The sequence below is a fragment of the Chionomys nivalis genome, chromosome 2, assembly GCF_950005125.1.
Source record: "Chionomys nivalis chromosome 2, mChiNiv1.1, whole genome shotgun sequence".
Classification (NCBI taxonomy): domain Eukaryota; kingdom Metazoa; phylum Chordata; class Mammalia; order Rodentia; family Cricetidae; genus Chionomys; species Chionomys nivalis.
In genome coordinates, this window is record NC_080087.1 from 131,840,804 (window position 1) to 131,862,044 (window position 21,241).

The following is a 21,241-nucleotide window of genomic DNA, read 5'->3' on the forward strand; positions in this document are numbered from 1 at the left end:
AGGACAAAAGTTTAAAAAACATGAATATATAAACTCCAAACAAAGCAGAAATTTTAAATATAAGAAGTAGGTGTGTGTATGTGTGTGTTGAGAGGGGGCTGCAATAAATAAAACTACCTTGGTGTTTTTGTTTTAAATACTTTTGGGTGTTTTGTCTGCATGACTGGTACCTGCAGAGTCCAGAAGAGGGCACTGCAGAGCCTATGACCAGAGTTAGATGGTTGTGAGCCCCTATACGTGTCCTTGAAATTGAACCCAGATCCTTTGGAAGGGTAGACAGTGCTCTTAATCTTGAGCCATCTCTATCCAGCTTCCACAAGCCATATATATTTATTGTGTGTGTGTGTACACACACACACACACACACACACACACACACACACACACACACACCCCGAGACAGGGTTTCTCTGTGTAGACCAGGCTGTTCTGGAACTCACAGAGATTCGCTAGCTTCTACCTTCCAGTGCTCAAATTAAAGACATGCATCACCATCATCCAACTTAATTTGAATTTAAGACAGTATCTTGCTGGGCGAGGTGGCACAGGCCTTTAATCCAAGAACTCGGGAGGCAGAGGCAGGTATATCTCTGTGAGTTTAAAGTCATAACCTGGGTTGTTATACAGAGAAACCCTGTCTTGAAAAAAGCAAAACAAAAAGTGTCTTATTATTTATTAATTTCAGGTTGACAAAGTCAAAACTCTCCTGCCTCAGTTTCCCCAGTTACTCTGCATTCCATGGCTCTAAATATGTATATTTACAGATAATTAAACAAACCTGTAACATGAAGATATATCCTTTACTGAGGATTATGGTTAAAGGTTAAAAATTAATCATTTAGTGTCACAATCTGATCTAGCTCCCTTCTGTATGAGAATCCAAGCACGCAGACTAAGACATTGCTCACATTCTATATCTGGTTGCTCTAGACCATACTGGTAGAAGAGAATAAACAATTTTTTTGAAATAAATTCTTAATCCAGAATCAAATATTTGAACACCTCTTTTATAATCAGTTTTGGAGACTTTACAACTATCACTATAGTATCACCATATTTGTTTCAGCCTGCTTTCTTTGCCTGCTATGATCTTTCAAAATACTCATTCTCTTCACACCCTTATTAGCCCCATGATTCTGTCCTTTGAAATTTAATACACGTGGCTTCTGTTTGTTCAGATCAATTACTGGTAAAAATTCAAGCCAAGTGAGAGCAAATGGAGCACCTTCCTGCTGCACACAAGGCAACTGCTTTATAAGGATAGGCTGTTCCAATAAAAATCTACTTTATATTATCAATTTCATTTCTCCACACTTGCAAGCATGTTATAAGCATATAGGATTTTGGCCAGAAAAAATTTAAGGCAAATTTTGCCGTCAATATAAAGCTGGTATCTCCATGGATTTTGAGTGTGACTGTGGTCAGAGGCATGTGTGTGGACACCACAGGACAACTTTGTGGCGTTGGCTCGTTCTTTCCACCCTTGAACAAGTTACTAGGCTTGAACAAGCACATTTATCTGCTGGAGCCATCTGGCCGACTTGCATCTGTCGGTTTACAGAAGTTATGTGATTTCTTTCTTAGTATTTTGTGGGATACGCTTCAGGATCAATGATATTATATACTAACGTGAGATATACTTTAACGTCTCAAAATCTAATACCTGCTATATTTAAAACAAAAGAGAAGCGCTGGAAAGATGGCTCAGCAGTAACTAGCTTCAACTCACACTGTAACTCCAGTCAGAGAGGATCTGACATCTTTTTTTTTTCAGTCCCTGCTGGTACTTCATGCACATGGTGCACAGAAATACATTCAAACAGTCATATACACAAAATAAAAATAAGTAACAGATTAGACATATTGCCTATAATATATACTCCACGATGCAGTGATAATTTATTTGTATTTTAATAAGTAAAGCTTACCTGAAGATGAGAATGCAAAGCTAAACCACTAGAGGCCAGGGAGTGGTGGCACACACCTTTAATCTTAGTGTTTGGGATCACACACTTTAACCCCAGCACTGGGGAGGTGGAGACAGGAGCAATATGGCTGGCCAGAGAGAGGCATATAAAGGGAGAGAGACAGGGACTCACTGGAGTGTGGAGTCTGAGGTCTGGTGGAGAACAGTGCAGTCTAGGCAGTCAGAGGATCGCCCCTTCAGTCTGAGCATTTCTCTAGTGGCTTACTGCTCTGCTTCTCTCATCTTTACCCCCTATATCCGTCTCTGGTCTTTTATTATTTGTGCTACACCACAACATAAAATTTTTAAGATTTCAAAATCAACTGACTAATAATATTTAGAACTCATAATCTGTAAGGATAAAAAAGAGCATAGTAAGCTGGGCGGTGGTGGCGCACGCCTTTAATCCCAGCACTTGGGAGGCAGAGGCAGGCGGATCTCTGTGAGTTCGAGACCAGCCTGGTCTACAAGAGCTAGTTCCAGGACAGGCTCCAAAACCAGAGAAACCCTGTCTCGAAAAACCAAAAAAAAAAAAAGAGCATAGTAACGACTGTAAGTAGGCACACGGAGGAAGGGGAGACATCAACTTCCCTTAAAAAAAAGGGAGTGAGGCTAGAAAGAAGGCTCAGCAGGCAAGACCCAGGTTTGATTCCTAGCATCCACAGAGCAACTCCCACCCATGTGTAACTCTGGTTCTAGGGTGTCCAACATCCTCTTCTGACCTCTGTCGGCACCAGGCATACAACTGGTGAATAGACGTAAGCCGACAAAACACCATACACACAAAACAAAATAAATCTAAAATAAATGATAAACAATAGGAGCTTAGCTGGGAGGTGGTGGCGCACGCCTTTAGTCCCAGCACTCAGGAGGCAGAGGCAAGCAGATCTCAGTGAGTTCGAGGCCAGCCTGGTCTACAAGAGCTAGTTCCAGGACAGGCAGCAAAGCTACAGAGAAACCCTGTCTCAAAAAAACCAAAAAATAAATAAATAAATAAATAAATAAATAAGTAAATAAAATTAAAAAAAAAAACAACAGAAGCTTAAATAGGCATAATTGAAAATAACAGGGAAGGTAACTGTAAAATTCTGAAGTTTACTGAATTCTAAAGTCAGCTTAAGAGATTAACAGGCACGTTGTTTTTAAATATACTTAACATGAAGTCGACTGATAAACACATTGTTTGGACCTTCTTCAAGGAGGCAAGGAAAGACTGAACCCAAACCAGAGGATGTGAGCAAAGGACTGCTCTGAAAACTATTAAATACAAGTGTTTGCTAAGTATCATGACATAAAAACCTGTAAATGTATAGCTAATAGATCACTAGTGTCTCCGCTGAACAATGCTATAGTTCAAATGTATTCCAAACTTTTAAAAGGAAAAGCAGCAGTCAGCACAACTACAAAAACAGAATGAGGGGGAAAATGTTTTGTTTTGCCAGAGCTGTTGAGAGCAGTGGTTCTCAACCTTCCAAATGCTTTGACCTTTTAAGATAGTTCTTAATATTGTGATGACCACAACCATAAAATCTTTTGTTGTTACTTCATAACTATAATTTTGCTACTGCTATGAATTGTAATGTAAATATCTGTGTTTTCCGATAGTCTTTGGGAATCATGACCCACAGGTTGAGAACCAATGGTTTAGAGTAAGGCATAGTCTTATTTTGTATAGTAAATGTCAACTTATTTGAAAAGTAACTCAAGAGAAATCATCTACAAGGTACTTGCTTGAGCAGCTTTCTCAGTGTCTGACACCTACTATCTGCCAAGTACTAAGCCTATTTGCATGTTCCTGACTCTAGTTAAAGTCACATACCTGTAGGAAGGCCTCCTTGAAAGAATTTCCCTTCGTTTTTGGGAATCAGTTACACTATCCACAGACTCCTGTGAATCTTCACTTTCTGCAATAGTTGAAATCTGAAAACAAAGAATAACTTTATCTTGATTATCAAATTTAGTTCCTAGAAAATATTTAAGTCCAATACAAATATAACTCTTATACACGCTTCAGTTTTTAATGGAGACAACTCATCTCCTACAGACTAAAATGATGTAATGGAAACAAGAACATTTGTCCTGAAAATGTCTTTAATTTCTCCCAAGCAACCAATCCTGAATATATTACAAACAGCAATTATTTCTTGCAGTTGTTAGAACAGAACTGCCAACCAAAATAAGGTTTCCAACATAAGGACAAGAACAAATAGCCCTAAGTGTCTAACAATATATTTTCCTATAATTGTTCTGCAAACACATATTTACAGTTGTACAATTAAGTCAGTGATTCTTTACCATGCTGTAGACTGTTTGTCCTGGCTAGTTTTATGTCAGCTTGACACAAGTTAGTCATCAGAGAGGAAGGGACTTCAACTGAGAAAATGCTTCCATAAGATCTGGCTGTAAGAACGTCCGTAGGGGCATTTTCTTAATTAGTGATTGATGCAGGAGGGTTCAGCCCACTGTGGGTGGGGCAATCCTACGCTGGTAGTCCTCAGTTACAAGAAAGCAGGCTGAGCAAGTCATGGGGAACAAGTCAGTAAGCAGCACCCCTCCATGGCTTCTGCATCAGCTCTTGCCTCCAGGTTCCTGCCCTGCTTGAGTTTAGTGTCTTGACTTCCTTTGACGATGATCAGTTCTAAGAAAGTATAAACCAAATAAACCTTTTCCTCCAAGTTGCTTTGGCCATAGTACTTCATCACAGCAATAGCAAGCTTAACGAAGACACTGACTGTTGTTTTCCTACAAGCCAGTAAACATCCTCTACTATTCATAAATATGCTTCAAAGTTGGCATTCTACAATTATTTTTGGGTAAAACTTCAAGGTAATGAATGAGCTATGCATTTCTGTTAAGAGACCTTAGACTGGAAAATGAGGATGAGTGGATAAAGACTATGTGGAGTAGCAGAAACTGGAATTTACTAAGAACTTAGATTTCATGCTAACACAGCCATATAGTTAATTATTTCACACAGTAAACATCAGATCCCAGATGAGTCCTGGTCTTATGCTCACAGAATATAGAAGAACTGAGACACAATAGGGTAGGCAACTCACTGGGGTCACGAAGCTAAGGAATGTGGACCCTGCTCACAGTCAGCACTTCACTTTAGACTTTACCAGAACTAAAATCCTGGTGGTCCCAGTGTCAGTGCGATCAGAAGCAACAACCTCGTGGTGCTTTATCACTCTGGACTCAAAGTTCATTCATATCAACTTTTTCTAGTCTATATTGCAGGGGCCTCATGTGCTTTCTTCCATGAGGTATTTATGAGAAGTAGACTTAAAGAAGACAAGAGGGCCTGTGTGGGTTAGCACCACCTCAAAATAGTTAACAACAACAATAAGGAAAACTATACTCAGACAAAGAGAAATTCCAAGAGAACTCCACATTCAGTCCACACTAAGGACTCTAGGTTGGGCACTCACCCCCTTTGACAGTGCTACATGATATGTATGCTCACTTCAGAGAGAAATAAGGAACACTTTAGCCACTATACCTAGCCTGTTCACTGTCTCTACACCAATGTTCTCACAGATTAAAAGAAGATCAGAAACTAGGAAAAACACTAAAAGAACATGAGAAATCAGTAACCAGTAAATTCAATGGGCAGTACTGTGGCAAGGGTACTTATTTCTGCTAATCTTAGTTCCCCTTTGGCTTTCTTTCTATCTGACTCTTACATATGATATACCTCACCCTTATAACTATCTTATTATTTTTCCCTGGAGGAAAGGGAAGGCAGATGAGTATTTTCTGGTCACCCAGGCTGGCCCCAAACAGACAATTCTTCCAGCTCTGCTTCCAAGTACTGGGGTTATTATGTACCACCATACCTTGCTCTTAACAACTACCAAGATCTTAAGGACACACACTGCACACAGAAGACTTCATTGACATTGAAACTCACTAAAACAAGCTCTATGAGCTAGTTACTTACATACTGGGCTTGGGAATGTAGCTCAGTTGGTAATGTTTGCTAAGGATGAACAAGAGCCTGGGTTTGGTCCCCAGCACCATATAAAAGCAGGTCTGGTGGCTTATGTGTGCAAAGCTAGCACTAAGGAGGTGCAGACAGGAGGACCCGTCAGTAATTAGTTCAAGGTTATCCATGCCATATAATAGGTACCAACCTGGGCTATATAATTCAACAAAAACAAGACAAAATATATAAATAAGTAAACTAATCAGACTGGTTTGAAATAAAATACTGCCTTTTTAGTTATAGTTTTGTTTTCTATACCAAATCAGTGGATTTTGTTGGCCTTCTCCGATCTAAAAGATTTGTCAATTTAGATGGAATTAACTAAAATGAGAAAAACCACATGGCTATAAAATGTATTAACACCGAGAGAAACCTGTGTACCATCTTTACACTTAGAATTAGGTGATTATGATGTAGCAATCTGGTGTGTGGGTTGTCAACATGGGAGATGCTATGTATGTGGTGCCCAGGGATACATGGGAAAACTCTCTAACTCTAAATTTTGCTGTGAAACTAGCTGCTCCTGAAAAATGAAATCTTAAAAAAATCATATAGGATCTATGACTTTTACACTCAAAAATATCAAAATCCAATTTTATAACACATAAAAGTTAAAATCCAGAAGCAGGCTCCACGATCTCACACTCCAGCAGAACTCCCTCCCCTATCCTCACACCTCCTGACATGTCCCTTAATGTCTGACTCCCCAAGTTCCTTAAACATGTCTTTATCTTTGGCCATCTGCAACAGTTCAGACATTTTAAAAGCCCAATTATTTATTTTTATAATTTGACATTTCAAAAGAACTATACAGTGGTTAGAAATAAAGAAATGTTAAAAGTATACACCTTTTGCAAACTTAAAGTGTTTTTGATTAACTACGGCTAAGATTCCTGGTTTAGATAATATTTCACTCAAAAAGGCTTAGTAAAGCCTAGAATACTGATCTTAAAACTTGCTCTGTTTATCTCCCTGACAAACAAGAGAACTGGGGTTTGGAGAAATGGTTCAGAAAAGAGCACCAGCTTCTCTTTCACAAGACCTTGGTTCAATTCTCAGCACCCACATGGCAGCTCAGAACCACCTTCAAACTCCAGTCCCAAGGATACCCTCTTTTGGCATCGACAGGTACCAGGCACACACATCTTGTGTATGCAAGCAACTAAGACATTTTCACATGGGCTTATATATTTATTTGTAAATTTTAAATGTTACTTATAAAAAAGTTCTTAGGATAGGCATAAATATTTAATTTATTCAAGTAGAATTAAGTTTTTTACTAACTGAGAACAATGTCCTTAAATGTGCTTCACTGAAAGATCATTAACATCTTTCAACAGCAATTCTGGTCAGGGATGAGGTGCATGCCTTTAATCCCACCCAGCACTGAGGCAGGACCTGCAAGGGCTGTTTATACATCAGCACTTACCCTATCCACCTAGGCTTAAGGTTTTGGAAGTGTGATTGGATACCTACTAGTTTAAAAGAGAATTCTAAATGTAGAGACTAGCAAAACTAAGCACCTTTTAGCTGTGCTTAAAACATTTTTTTTTCATTTCCATCTATCAACGAGGTAAACTGTCAGTGTCATTTATCCAATGTATTTGATCTCTGGATCTAAACTGGTTATTGTCTTCTAGCAAAAAGGTATGGCTTTCTTCTTTTTTTTGAAACAAGATCTCATTATATATATAGCTCTGCTGGCCTGGACCTTGCCTTGGAGACCAGGCCTGCCTTGAACTCACAGACATCCATTCCCGTCTCTGCCTCTGACACCAGTGTTAAAGGCGTGGTCTCCATATCCAGCTAGTTTCATATTAACAGGGAAGTTCAGCAGCACTGAGACTGAGACTTCTGAAAAAAGCTAAGAAAAGCCTAAGGCTTTAGATAGGAGTTTTTAAAGAAAACAAACCTACAATGTTTACCATGAAAAAGGTTAAGAAAGCATCTACAAATTTCTCCACAGCTTAAGTTTCTTCTAAAAAGTAATTACTCTTTCACTTGTGGCTAACACCCTCCTCACCACCACCAAGAAATGATAGTATAATTTTTTGTTTGTTTCGTTTTTTTTTTAATCTACCGAGTAAAATATCCCTTCAAAGCCCTCGTTTGCCACCACCAAAATCAGAAACTTTGGAACACTTGTCTTGGGTTAACAAAACAAAAGCTACCCCTCCTCCCCTTAAGTCAGATGACAGCAATGCTGTGTAAGGGCCACAAAAGCACCATATTATGTAAAGATTCACTGCTGTCCCCGTCTTATCACAAAGCATGAAAAAAATGTGTCTTCCAACACCGAGTCTCCAGCTGCTTTCCTCCTCCTTATTCTACTTAGGGAGCCAGCACTAACATGCTAGTCTTTCAAATTTCAAACATGTTCATTTCTACATCTTTGGACTGTTTTTATCACTGGCCTGGCTCAGCTGCCTTTCCTGTCTTCTGGTATTTGCTCTCTGTGTTCCCCAACCACCTTAAATGAATTGCAGCACCCTTCCCTTTGCATCTTGATCTGCCCTTTCCCCTGTTTTATTAACCTCTGAGCACTGATCCTCACCTGACATATTTTATTTTCTCATAGTGTGTCTCTCCACTCACATGTGATCTTCATGAGAACAGAGGTATTGTTTGTTCACTGCTGTCTCTGAAAGCACCTAGAACAGTGACTGCACACAGCATGTGATCAATAAACATTTGCTGAAGAAATGGATATAATAATTTAAAGTAATAAAATCTATAAATCCTTTCTGGTACATTTTTAGACTGTACTATATTGATATGTGGCCCAAAATGGTAAGTGCCACTACCAACCCTGTACACAATGAGATGTGATTTGTACATGGAAGAATGTATTGGGGCAGCAAAGTGAAGCTGTACATGGAATACTAATACAGCTCAATCTCTGATAGTACTATATTAAGACGTATCAACAGAAGTACCACTGTTCTTATTCTCCCATTGAGAGACACATACCCTGGATATTTTGAGAATTTTATTTTATAATACTAACATTCTACCATCTAGAAGTTTGAGGGACACTTACACTCTTTGTTTGATAACCTCTTGTAAACCACTATCACTGAGTTATTAACACTAACCATTGCTAACTGGCTGAAATAACTAAGTTTAACACATTCTCCTGGTTTAGAGTATTTAACAAAAAACCATACAGATACATTTCCATATAATTCAGGTTTCAAGGAGTCCAACTTTTCTCTTTTAAATGTTTTTAAAATTATATAGCTCACTGTGATGAAAATGTATTCTTGAAAAGACAAATATATTTTTCTAACAAAGTTAAGGACATTTACTACTTGGGTTTAAGTTATGTTGCCCCAAAATAAGATTAAAATTAAGAATACAAGCAACAATTAAATATCATATTTTCTTAAGGACTGTAATACACATTTTGTATCCTAGTTTTATTTCTTAATTAAAATAAAACCTTCTTAAGCGAAAAAGAAAGAAAGGGCCAATGTGCTCAATGTCAGTTGATTATTACTATGTGAAGAAGGTCCAATCTCTAAAACTCTTGACTAGCAGACCATGTTCTCTCCATTCTGCTCTAGAGAAGAATTCAGGTACGAAATCAGTAATGAGATAATATGGAGGATGACAACGTAGCATTCAATGAACAAAAACTAAGTCAAAAGACTACTTATGATTGTAGTTTCTAGAAACAGCCTTTATTTGAATAATATTGTCACCGACTTGTTAATAAAGTCGATTCCCAGTGTCTTCAGGATTTCACACGACAACAGCTTTCTACCCCCTTCAGTGGTCAAGCAAACCAAAGGAAAGAAAACGTAGAAGAGGTAACAGCATCTCAATACCTCCGCATAAGCTGACACCCTGACATGGGTTTGGATGACAGTAACAGAATGGCTGTTCTAGGACAAAGGAGGAAGCACTCCTCCCCCATGCAATTATCAGTCAGTTTTGGCTACCCTGCATGGAAAATGCAACAGCTCTCATCAAAAACAATTAAGGCTGAGCAAGAGAAATCAAAGATACACCATATAGTAAGTGCGGAAGAAAAGGAGAAGCCTGTTGAATCTGGAAATTTTCCTTAAAGTAGGAAAGGGTGTGAGGGAAGAAGGGAGAGAAAGCAGTTCGAGTGAAAAGAATCCACTTTGTTTAGTTCTTAGGGTCACCAAGTCACAACACCAGAAAAGCATAATTCTGGCAAGCTCACAGTATTTCAGCCATTGGACTTCCCCTCTAACTGTACAGTCCCCAGAAGGTACAGCCTCCTCTTTGTCAAAGTGTTTACGCAGTTCTGGACTAGGGCTGGGGGAGAAATGTTACAGAGGGTTAAGCAATAACCAAGTAATGAGTAGGTACAACACTCAGGCTGAGATTGACGTGACCCTGAAATCCACGTTCATAGAGAAGGACAAAGACATAAATAATTTCTCACCTTCCTTTCTAAATATAGTTTTCTTCAAATCTAGGACCTAGGACTCACCTGAGTTCCGGAGAAAAGTCTTTTTAAGTCCTTACAGGAAGACTGTGAAGTAAAAAATATGAAACGGGAGGCTGGGGTTATGGCCTACTTGCATGAATGTTCAGTCTTTGTTTTTTTTTTTTTTCTTCAATCGGCTGAATTGGCAAAGAAATACACTGCCACTGCTCCTGGGTCCCTAGGCCTAAGTAGTCACCTTCAGAAAGAGTGCCTTTATTCCCTTTTACCCCAAAGGAACAAACTCTCCAAAGAGTCAGACAGTATATGTGATACAATTAAAGTCTTATGATGGACCTCCTGAATATACTATTATTTCCAAGTTATAAAGTCTACCTTTTACACAGCCAGTATTATGTCTGATGTGACCTCTAAGTACAAACCCTATCCCAGTCTTTCCCCACACAAACTCAGGCTCACTGCAGGTTAACTTCCCTTAAGTGAGGCACATCAGACCCACAGGCCTTTCCCAAACATTTCCACTCATCACATGGATTTACTATCTCCCTAAATAAATGCTTTTTCTTCTGTAGATTAAAAAAAAGTAATTTTCCTTAGGTCTGTCCCTGCATATATGGCAGAAATATACAGAAAAACACATTCCTTTACTATGAATAAAATAAATCTACGCTAGATGTGTCCTCATTTCCACAACTAATAAAAGGAGACAGAAACGGCTATAAACAAGTTATTAAAGTATATGCAGAACTTTTTATACACATACCTGAACTGTCTGGACTTGTGGAGACTGAATAACTGATGGCTGGGCAGCCTGAATAACTCCATGGACTTGGACTGTCTGCCCATTGGGCAGCTGCACTAGGGTTACGGTGGGAGCAGAAGACGTCGCGTGAGCTGCTGGCATGGATACCTACGGAAACATGGAAAGCAATTACCATCACAGAAACCTCCCAGGTTCAAGATGAAGTAGCTTATAATTAGCAAAAGTATGACCTTCCTGATTGTAAGTATTTCAACAATGTGAAAGAAATCAATGATTTAATACTCTTTAAAAAATTTAAACCATATACAAATCCCTCTTCCCCTCTACTTTTCAGCCCATCCCGAGAAACAGAAACAGTCAGTTATCTTATGTGGTATCTACCCAGGCATCCTAGTGATCCTCTCAAGGCTACAGAATACTTCCTTCATATGCTGCTTTACAGTTTCTGGCCTGCTTTGATATCTACTTTTGCTGTTTTATAAAATTAAAGGCAAAGTAATAAGAATTATCTTCACTTAAAGACAAAATCATATTAAGAGATTAATTCACCCAAGGTCAACAACAGACATGCTGACCTTAAGCATCAAAATTTTCAGAATACCCTGGTGTTAAATAAACCATGTTTTAAAACCTTAACTTTTCAAATTTGGGCAAATAGGACTTACTAAGTTTAGAACAACACATTCTAAAATATAATATTCTAGTTTATACTAATTATAAGCATGTCTTTTCATTAATAAGAAAGTATTATAATTAAAACTTTCAATTCCTCCCATTCCTAAAAAAAAAAATGACTAAACTGGTTAACAGGTGGTATTTTAGGATATGTGGTGTGTGTGTGTGTGTGTGTAATACAGGGAAAGACACATACCACTGCTCAATGTCAGAAGCAGAGATACAACAGATCAAAAGGCTTCAGTGGTCTAATCATAAAAAAAACTCTCTCTACAACACATTAAGAGTTTTCAAGCCAGGCACAGTGGCATATGTCTTTAAACCCAGTACATAGATGTAGGGAGACCTCTGCAAATTCCAGACCAGCCAGGGGTACAGTGAGTCGCTGCTCAAAACAAATAAAAATCTTGCATTTTCATCAATCAGAGTGGCATATGCTCATAATACCAATACTAAAGACGTAGAGGCAGAAGGATGCTGCAATTTTAAAAAAAAGTCAGCCTAAGCTACCATTTGAGGCCCTGTCTTAAAAAGAAAAAACAACCTTCTCTATTCTGAGAATATAGGAGGAATAGCCTGGTAAGGTTTCCATTTTAGATCAGTCGCTCTAGAGGCTGAATAACAGAGACACTTCAGTGGGAGAGCACGGGAGGTGGGGGCCATGAGAAAGCCTACACAATAGTTAGGGCAGGTGATAAAGGCCAGAAAGAGGGCAGCAGGTGGTAAGGAAAGGCTTTCTGAATGACCAGTGCAAGAGGGGAATTAAAGATGCTAGCAGTGGCAAACAGGTTTGGGAGAGCTGGGGTTGTGGTGAAAGGTGCAGTACTGAACATGAATTTGCAGAGAAACACAGCAGGAAGGGGATGCTTCCATCAAGCTGGGAAAAGGATCTTTTGAAGACAAGTTATCTTTAGCACAAAGATTAAAACTAGAAGTTTTCTTTTCTTAGATGGCTACAAAATCTTTGTTTTTAGTTCTATTCTCTCTGGTCACTTGCAGTTATGTGTAATTTTACCAGGCTCTCTAAATGTGCCGAGCACTCTGCATGCAGAGTAACACAGGTAGTCTATCCGTAACATCAGAATCGAAGAGTGAACGAGGGGTGCGGTCCCTCACGTTACTCTGAGTTGTCTCATCTTAACTCCCCAGTTGTCTTTTTCCATGCACCCTTTAAAGGAGAAGCTAACAAGCTAGCTCAGTGACTTCTACCCTAGCTATCCCTAAGTTTTCCACAGACATGTAGTCTAACAGAGTACCAAACAGCCGGACTGCTTTCTTGTGTATGTGGGCGGGAAACAGACAAGTACTCTAGCTCTAACGCGGGGTCTGTCTCCAGCTCTCCTTTTGTCACTTTTATGACAGGGTTTCAATTATTATCCAGGCTGACCTTGAACATGGGGTTCACCTGCCTCAGACTCCCAAACAGCAGTTACTACAAGGCCTGGCTAAAACTCCCATGTATTCCTACTACCACCACCACCATAGCACATCTGCCATGTCTTTATTTTATTCTGTTATTTGTGCCTGCTGTGCCTGTGAGGCACTTTCCTATCACAGGTGTCCGACCTTTGGTATTGTCATGTACAAATATGTTGGGCCACATTCACAACTATCTTGGGAGCATGTGGCCTGGTCCCAAGTGAAATACGCTTGAGAGGTGGTTCTCAAGGCATACAGACGCATTCAGTTTTTACAACACTCTATCATGGAACCTATTTTTCAGTTTTAAAATCTATTATAAATAGCTCTGCATATTTACTAAAAATATGACTACATAATAGAATGTATTATAGAATTTGTTTAATAAGTCTTATATTACTCTTATATTACTTTTTACTTGGATTTATTAAAATTTTACATTCTCATCTGGGTGGTGAATGTCTGTAACCCTGAGACTGAGGAGGGTGAGGCAGGACTGCTCCAGTGTGAGGCCAGTCTAGGGACACAGTGATGCACTGTCTTAATAAACTAAAACTGCACATTCTCATGATCAAAACCACAGGTTTCTTTAAACTTTAAATTCTAAAAGGAAAATAAGATGTATTATTTTATGTTGATTATCTTTCTTATTTACACTGATTTTGTTTTCTTGCCCCTCCTATTCATTGACAAAATCATAATCATCTTATCTTGCCTTAGCTTTACAATGTTTTCCTAGCATTTAAAAGCTGGTATTAAAAATTTATACGGAGTCAGAATTAACAGGAAATTATGTTAAAATCTATGACACACACCTCTCTCGAAGGCTCAGGGAACACAGTACAAGAGGAGGTGGAGCGACGGTAAGAGTCAGGAGGGAAGGAGTGCTGTGAAACCCTTGGCTCTGGACAGCACATTGCTGTTACACTAACAAACTCAAAACGGTCTCCTTACCTGCATAAGAGATGGATGGATGGAGCCTATAACGTTCTATCAAGGAGAGAATGGGGGGGGGGCTTCACAAGCTCTCTGAGGAACTAGTTACAGTTAATGGTTGCTGGGAGGACAGCTATTTTCTTTGCTAGTACAACTACTTGCAAGTCCACACTTCAGTAACGCCCCCCTCATGCTCATGTAAGCAGCCATAATTAAACTCGGTGGGTCACAACAGTAACAACAACAGAAGGACATCAGAGTGGAAGGACCTTGGAAAGAAGGGGTCATGAGCATGACCCAAATATATTATATGACTGTATCGAACTGTTAAAAACTAAAAGAAAAAATTTTTTAAAGTGTGGTGTATTTGTCAAGGAACTTAGATGGGCAAATAAAAAATGTAATTGTAACAAGACAAGAAGAAAGGAGAAAAGCTTTCTTAAAGTTCACTTTTGACTACACATTTCACTTTTAAGTCTTCAATGCTGGAGGGCTGCCTAATGATAAACTGAGCATGTTCCCTTCTGAATTCCAAATTATATTTCATGAAATTGATTTCACTTTTATATGTATAATCATATAAATGTAGAAACTAGGAAAGGAGGCAACAGAGTTTTCTAGGCTGAAGAGCACATGGATTAATAGTAACAAACTAAGAAGACCACAGATGGCCAATTCATGGAGGAAGAGAAAGCCTGATTTGTACCACAGAAAACCAGGTGCTGAGGATCTCCAACACTGTAAGAGGCGGCATGAAGAGAAGGGCTGAAAGTGAGTAAAAGGGGGGTTGGAGGCTCTTAAGGAAGAAATGGATCCTTTCAATCCCTGTAGAAGAAAAGTCTGGCCCAAAGAGGAGAACAGTGGAGAAGTACTACAGATAATGGGTCTTAACCACGTAACACCAGAACGATTGGTCACTATTAAATCCCAGCCCTTTCTCTCCCTTGCCTCTGGGGGCCTAGTCAAACTCAAGGAGAAGGTTCAAGACACTAACAGTTAAGATCACCATTCCCTACAGTTAAGTTAAGCTGTTGGACTCCAAATATATCCACGAAGCTTCCAAAGTAGCTTCTTAGTCATTTATACCTATCTACTTATCATTCAATGTTGAGGCATGAGCCCAAAGCTTTGCATGTGCTAAGTACAAGTTCTACCAAACAATTCTATCTCCTCATCTTTCCCCACTTTAATCCTAGACAGACATCCAGAGTGTTAAGAATTTGGTGGATGCCTCTACTGGGAAAGATGGAGACCGAAACAAATGGAAATGAAGATGAAGAGCTATATGAGCATCTAAAAAAGAGAAACTAAAAATAATCACCAAAACAAGACAAAAACGAAAACTACATCCCAAACAAACCCCTTCCCCTGAGGATAAAAGAAGACACTGCTCTATGAAAAGGGAGAGACACTACGGAAACACCAAAGGACTACCCAGGGAGCAAACACAACTCTTGGAAACATGTTAGCAAAATAAAGATTCAAACGGTAGGATGGAGTGTATAGAAGAACCTCCCAAAAAGCAGAGCAAAAAGGATGAAAAGCAGCAAAGAAAACAGGAGGAAAATAAAGAAACAAACAAACAAAAACAGTTCCAGAAGCATAATAACTGGATCACAAGGATCCTAAAAGACATACAAAACAACCACCAATTAACTGAAAGAAACTGCCCCAAAGTGACGATGTGAATTTTCACTGTAAGAGGGGATGATTAAATACAGAGAACAGAAATGAACCAATTTATTAATACTTTTTATATGTAGAGACCTAAAGTACTTTATAATATGCTAGATATAAGAAATGAACTTGATCTCAAATTTTGTAAACAACACTAAGTGGACCATAGAAAATAACAGATAATTTTCAAGAAAGTCTTCTTACCAAGAATTCTTATGCCAGCTAATCTTTTCATGCTCTACCTTATCAAGAATACAAATTCCCGAAGAAAGTCATGAGAACAGAAAGAACTCCCAAGATGAATATATATATATTGAGGGAACAACCAGGCCAGAAGAACACATGTTGGAGGCTGTCATCATCAAGGAACCTGCTTAGCTAAATGCCCAGATGAGCCCCAACTTCTCTGAGTATGTTGTACTAAGCCTGTATTCACCAAGTGCTGCCTCGTCTGATATAGTAACTGTCTTACCTGAGATCTGCAGGGGAAACCGTGTTTTCTTACGAGAAAAGACAGGCAGCCTGCCTACTCTGTTCCTGCTGGAGCTCCAATACCTGACTCACACCCACCCTCATCCCACCTGTGGTGAGCCCTTTATTTCTCAGGACTTATTTTGATCAGTCATTTCCACTGCAGATTCTTAGCTGAGCTAGGGCAAAGTAAAGCCTCTGGCAGGATTATTTTTCTCGGGAGCTTCACTTTAGAGAGGAACCAGCCAGGCATGGCTGTGCACACCTTTAACCCTAGCACTGTGGAGGCAGAGGAAGGTGGATCTCTCGAGTTTGATACCAGCCAGGGCTACACAGAGACATTCTGTCTCCAAAAATGGGGAAAGGAAGTATCGGTCTTACCCTACAGGTTTATATATATTTGGTTTTTATATTAAGCACTGTTTTCATGAATATTGAGGTAAAGATTTGTTAATAAAGAATAAACAGGTGAGAGAAAAACAGTAAGTATAGAGATGATGGCCTTAAGAACAGGATACTTAAAACAAAACCAGACTAAATGTACTTAGAATGCACAGGGGAGAGACTGCTATCATTCTTAGGACTGATTCAATTTGCTTGCTTAATCTGCTTTTTAGTATCAGACTATATAAACTTAGGTTTCCAAATATATCTGCACCTCCAGGTCCCAAAATAAGTATGTGTGGTATTAAAACAAAAACAACAACAACAAAAAAAACCGAGGCAGCTGTCATAATGAAGGTTTTATTGCCTTGAGAGGGCCAATTAATTTGTTAGTAAAAAAGTAATTATTTCTGGATCATGTCACTACACAAACTATATTAATGTTTAATGATGCATTTTACTGTTAATTAGTCATTACTATCATTTCTAAACATACGCTAATACTAACAGTGACTCGGCATTCTGATATTCTCTTGGAAGAGACACCGCCTGGATCTCTCCGTGTATTTATACCTGGGCTAATGTGGCAATCTGTGGTTGTGCTTGAGCTGTCATTTGTTGGTTTTCAGCTTCTGTTACAGCAGCATCTCCACTCTGCTGGTTGTCTGCTCCAGATTCCATGGTCATTTAGTTACCTACAATAATATGGAAGAACGTTACAAGCACTACAGTGCTTTGTACTTTCGTGACTTTAAAGGCAAACTTAAAGTTATAAATAGGTCTATGTGATGGTTAGGTTAGTAAATGCACTTAGAAATCTATTTAAAACAGAATAGGGCTGACCTTTTACTCAATTTGTTCAAATCTGCCGAGCTATAAACCTAGTACCTTCAAACAACAAACAATGAAGAAATTCAAAGTCTTCCTTGGATGTGTCTTGCTAACAGGAAATAGGGATGGTCCCTCTCATGACTCTTCCTTTACTAACGAGGAGGGCAGAGGGCAGCAAAGCTCATTCTCTCAAGCTGCACCGGTCAGGTTCAGAAAGAGGGTAGAGAGCAGGGCGAGCGTCAGGTCCCTCCTCTAGGCATTTCCTCCTGTCAGAGCAAGAAGCAGAGCAACTGTAAGCCACGCACTAGTAGACAAAAGGTACCAAGGCAAATCAGCCCAAGTTTCAAAAGCCCATACAGTGGACTACAGAGGTAAAAAGGTAAGATTAAAGCCAGAGCCGCATCAGAGACTCCACTCCTCAGTCATGGCAGAGTGCAACACAGAAGCAAAACACATTTTGAAATACTTTACTGTCAATACTGAACTCTAGCACATGGACAGCCCATTTTGCTAAGAGTTTTGCAGATCTGTATAGTGCTCTGGCACCTAACGGCAGCAGAAGTCAGTGGAGCAGAGCCCCTAGCAGCAGTGGGTACAATAGATTAGTAAATGTTCAGGTAACAAGAAGCAACCCTTTCTAAATATTGTTTGGTGGTGGAAGGGAATACTCCTGGTGCATCCCTCTTCTAACTCAAGGCCTACATATTACCAGACAAAAATGAATGTACTATGAGCAATATCTATACTCATTCCTCACATAACGGAAAAATCTCAATGCTTTACCAAACAACTCTAAAACTAAGAATCAAAATTGACACATCCTTAGGATCATTATAATACTATCAACATGTATCAAATATTTAATACATCATTATTTATTTATAAGTTTAAAATGACGATAAAATGTTTCTTCAGAAATTAATATACAAAGTTAGAAATACTAGCATCCATAAAACACAGACGACAAAGTAAAAAGGTCACAGACTTGACAAATGGTTATTTAAAACAGTCATAAAGCCTCAAGACACTGGGAAAATAACTGCTATGAGCGCCACAAAATCATCAAAGTTGAAATACTGAGGCAGTATGAAATTTTTACAAAAATGCAGTTAAAAGGTATTTGATGTAGAATTTGTTTTTTAAGACCATAAAATCATCTTTAAGAGACCTATGAAAAGAATTACTTTAGTAAAAAGAGAACTGTCTACAACATTATGACATTAAATGGAAAGGAATCTCATTTACGTTAAAAGCACACACACAGACAAAGCGGAAAACAATAGATGTCAAGCTGCATCCATGGGAAGAGTGTGAGAAATAAACGCTCAGCTGGAAGTGGCAACTACAGGACTTTTATAGGGTGACAAGTGTCTGGCATTCTTTTTACATACTTTACTAACAGTACTGGTTGGAGAGTTTTTTTTCCTTCTAAAAATTCAAGAGTGTTTGCACAGTTTAAAGAAAAAATATCAACATCAAACATCATGAGTAACATTTCTGAGCTATTGACTAAAACTGTATTTCAATAGTGATTTGGAGATACCCACTGACATTTTCTCAGATCTCACGTTAAAATTACCATTTTGGCTGACTGTTTGCTCTATTTACAAATGGAGGAAAAAAACCTGAAATAACCTGGTTATTATCCCTCATGAAACTTTAAATTATCATAACAGTTATACTCTAAATTTTTTTTTAAAAATATAGTATGTAAAAATAAAACAATTAAAACAATTTAGCTATCCCAAATTTATCTATACTTCTGACCTGGAGGAAATGACATGTGGAACAAAGAACTCATTTCAGGAGCAACAAATGAACACTATAATGCTCCCTTAGCGGACAAAATGTACACAATCATTCATAAAGACTTCACCCCAAGCGTGCGTGCTTCTACAGCTACGCTGCCATCCACACACAGTTTCACTCTACCACCTGATCAAAGGCGATCTGCACATGGGTCACATTTTCTGTTTCTATTTACAACACACTGAGACTACTTTATTTTTTTAAAAAAAAAAACTTAAAGTATAAGGCTTCTTTATGAGATTTTGGCTTAGAAAATAGGATTCAGTACTAAATCATAATAAAAGAACAGAAAATTTAAGTAGTTACAGCCATAGACACTCAAAACAGGGCTATGATTTTCTTATTTCCCCACTCTAATTAGATAATATTTTCTCATTGAAGTTATGATTTTTCCAAGGGCTACAAGCCCCCAACTAAACTGCTAGCATTTTATTATCACTTCATGCAGATGGCTACCAGCCCTTACTCAGGGCAGCGATCAAGCTTAAACTGTTAACTTTTAGCTTAAACAGATACCAACCAAATTGGCAACGCAAAATTGTGTCTTTCATAAGGAAACAGTGCTGGTAAGAATTTTCATGCAGATGAGAAGGTTCTTGGACTCAACTACAACAGATATTCTTCTTTTGATTTTCACCTTGAAGGCATACAGCAGAAACCTGCCAGCTGGACTGAGCTGACAGGATCATTCATGTCCCACTTCAAAACGTGTGCCTATTTATGTCCTCTAGTATGGGAAGAACAGACTGTGTAGCAACATGTGTACAATCTTCACATTTTTCATCACCCCAACTGTCATATCCAGACACAGATTAACCTATCAGAAACAATTTGTGGGGTCCTGAACAAGTAAGAACATAAAAATTAGCCCTGGGGTGGAGACAAAGCAGGAAAGCTGCTTGCCATGCAAGCCTGGCAACCTTAGTTTGATCCCTGGAAACCCTCTCAAAGGTAGGAAAAACAACAAGAAAAAACCCCAAACAAACAAACAAAAAAATTGACTCCACAGTCATCCTCTGACTGCCATCACTACCACCCCACCACGGGCACAGTGGTATTTTTTAAAATCATAACTCTTAAAATTATTGGACTAGGAATTTTTAAAGTGCAACGGGCTAACTCACAACAAAATAATTCCCTTTACTGATATATACTTTATTAAAAATAGCCTTAAATTTTATCAATTTACATTATATACATTATTCTTATATGAAAACATTGTTTCTGACTGTGCTGAGCATTGATCAAACTACTAAGAGAAAACAACAGAATGAAATTTTAGACAACTTTTCCCCATAGAGTTTATATTCTGCTGTGCAGAAGCAGGGCAAGAGAGCAGGCAAATAAAATATCTACCCCGGCAGATGGTAGAAGTGTGCAGGAATACCAGACCAGTAAAAATAGTGGCAGTATTTTGGGTATATTGTGGTATATTCTTCAGTATTACGAAGGCTGACCACTGAACCTGTCCTAACAAGTAGCATTTAGTTCTAAGCGGCACCTACACAGAAATGTGCTGTATCAGAAATAACTTTGGCAGCAATACCTCTCTGTCTACACCGAGTTAACACAAATGAAAGCTCATCAACGCCACGTTTACAATCACTAAGGGAAAAGGCGGTTGTGAACCTTCACTTTTTCTTCATTTTTATTCTCATCTTCCTAACAACCTCAATTCTTTAAATCCTCAATAGTCTACAAGTTTTGGAAAGCAAATCCGTTTTCAGGGGGCTGTAGACGGTTGAGTAGTGAAGAGTACATACTGACAGCTCTTGCAGAGCCCTATCTGGTTGCTAGCACCCACATCAGGCAGCTCACAATAACCTGTATCTCCAACGTCAGTGACCCAAGGCTGGCTCCTGGCTTCTGCTAGCACCTGCACAAACATGTTTGTCTCACATA

The 21,241-nt window shown here is 38.7% G+C and overlaps 1 protein-coding gene across 6 annotated transcripts in view; it reads right to left on the minus strand.

The window, feature by feature from the left end:
* The window catches only part of Creb1 (cAMP responsive element binding protein 1), a 61,770-nt gene that overhangs the window by 24,440 nt on the left and 16,089 nt on the right, over positions 1–21,241 (minus strand). For 2 of the 6 annotated variants that reach the window (XR_009055977.1, XM_057754536.1), the window contains exons 2-6: positions 17,588–17,796; positions 17,273–17,394; positions 11,138–11,284; positions 10,420–10,461; positions 3,786–3,886 (exon numbers count right to left, since the gene is read on the minus strand). Coding sequence is in view for 5 of the 6 variants with exons in the window: in XM_057754536.1 (XP_057610519.1) it covers positions 3,786–3,886; positions 10,420–10,461; positions 11,138–11,284; positions 17,273–17,386 (404 nt within the window). In the remaining variant the exon portion in view is untranslated. The remainder of the gene's footprint in view (positions 1–3,785; positions 3,887–10,419; positions 10,462–11,137; positions 11,285–17,272; positions 17,395–17,587; positions 17,797–21,241) is intronic. The other 4 variants (XM_057754576.1, XM_057754561.1, XM_057754546.1 and 1 more) reach the window with 3 other exon arrangements.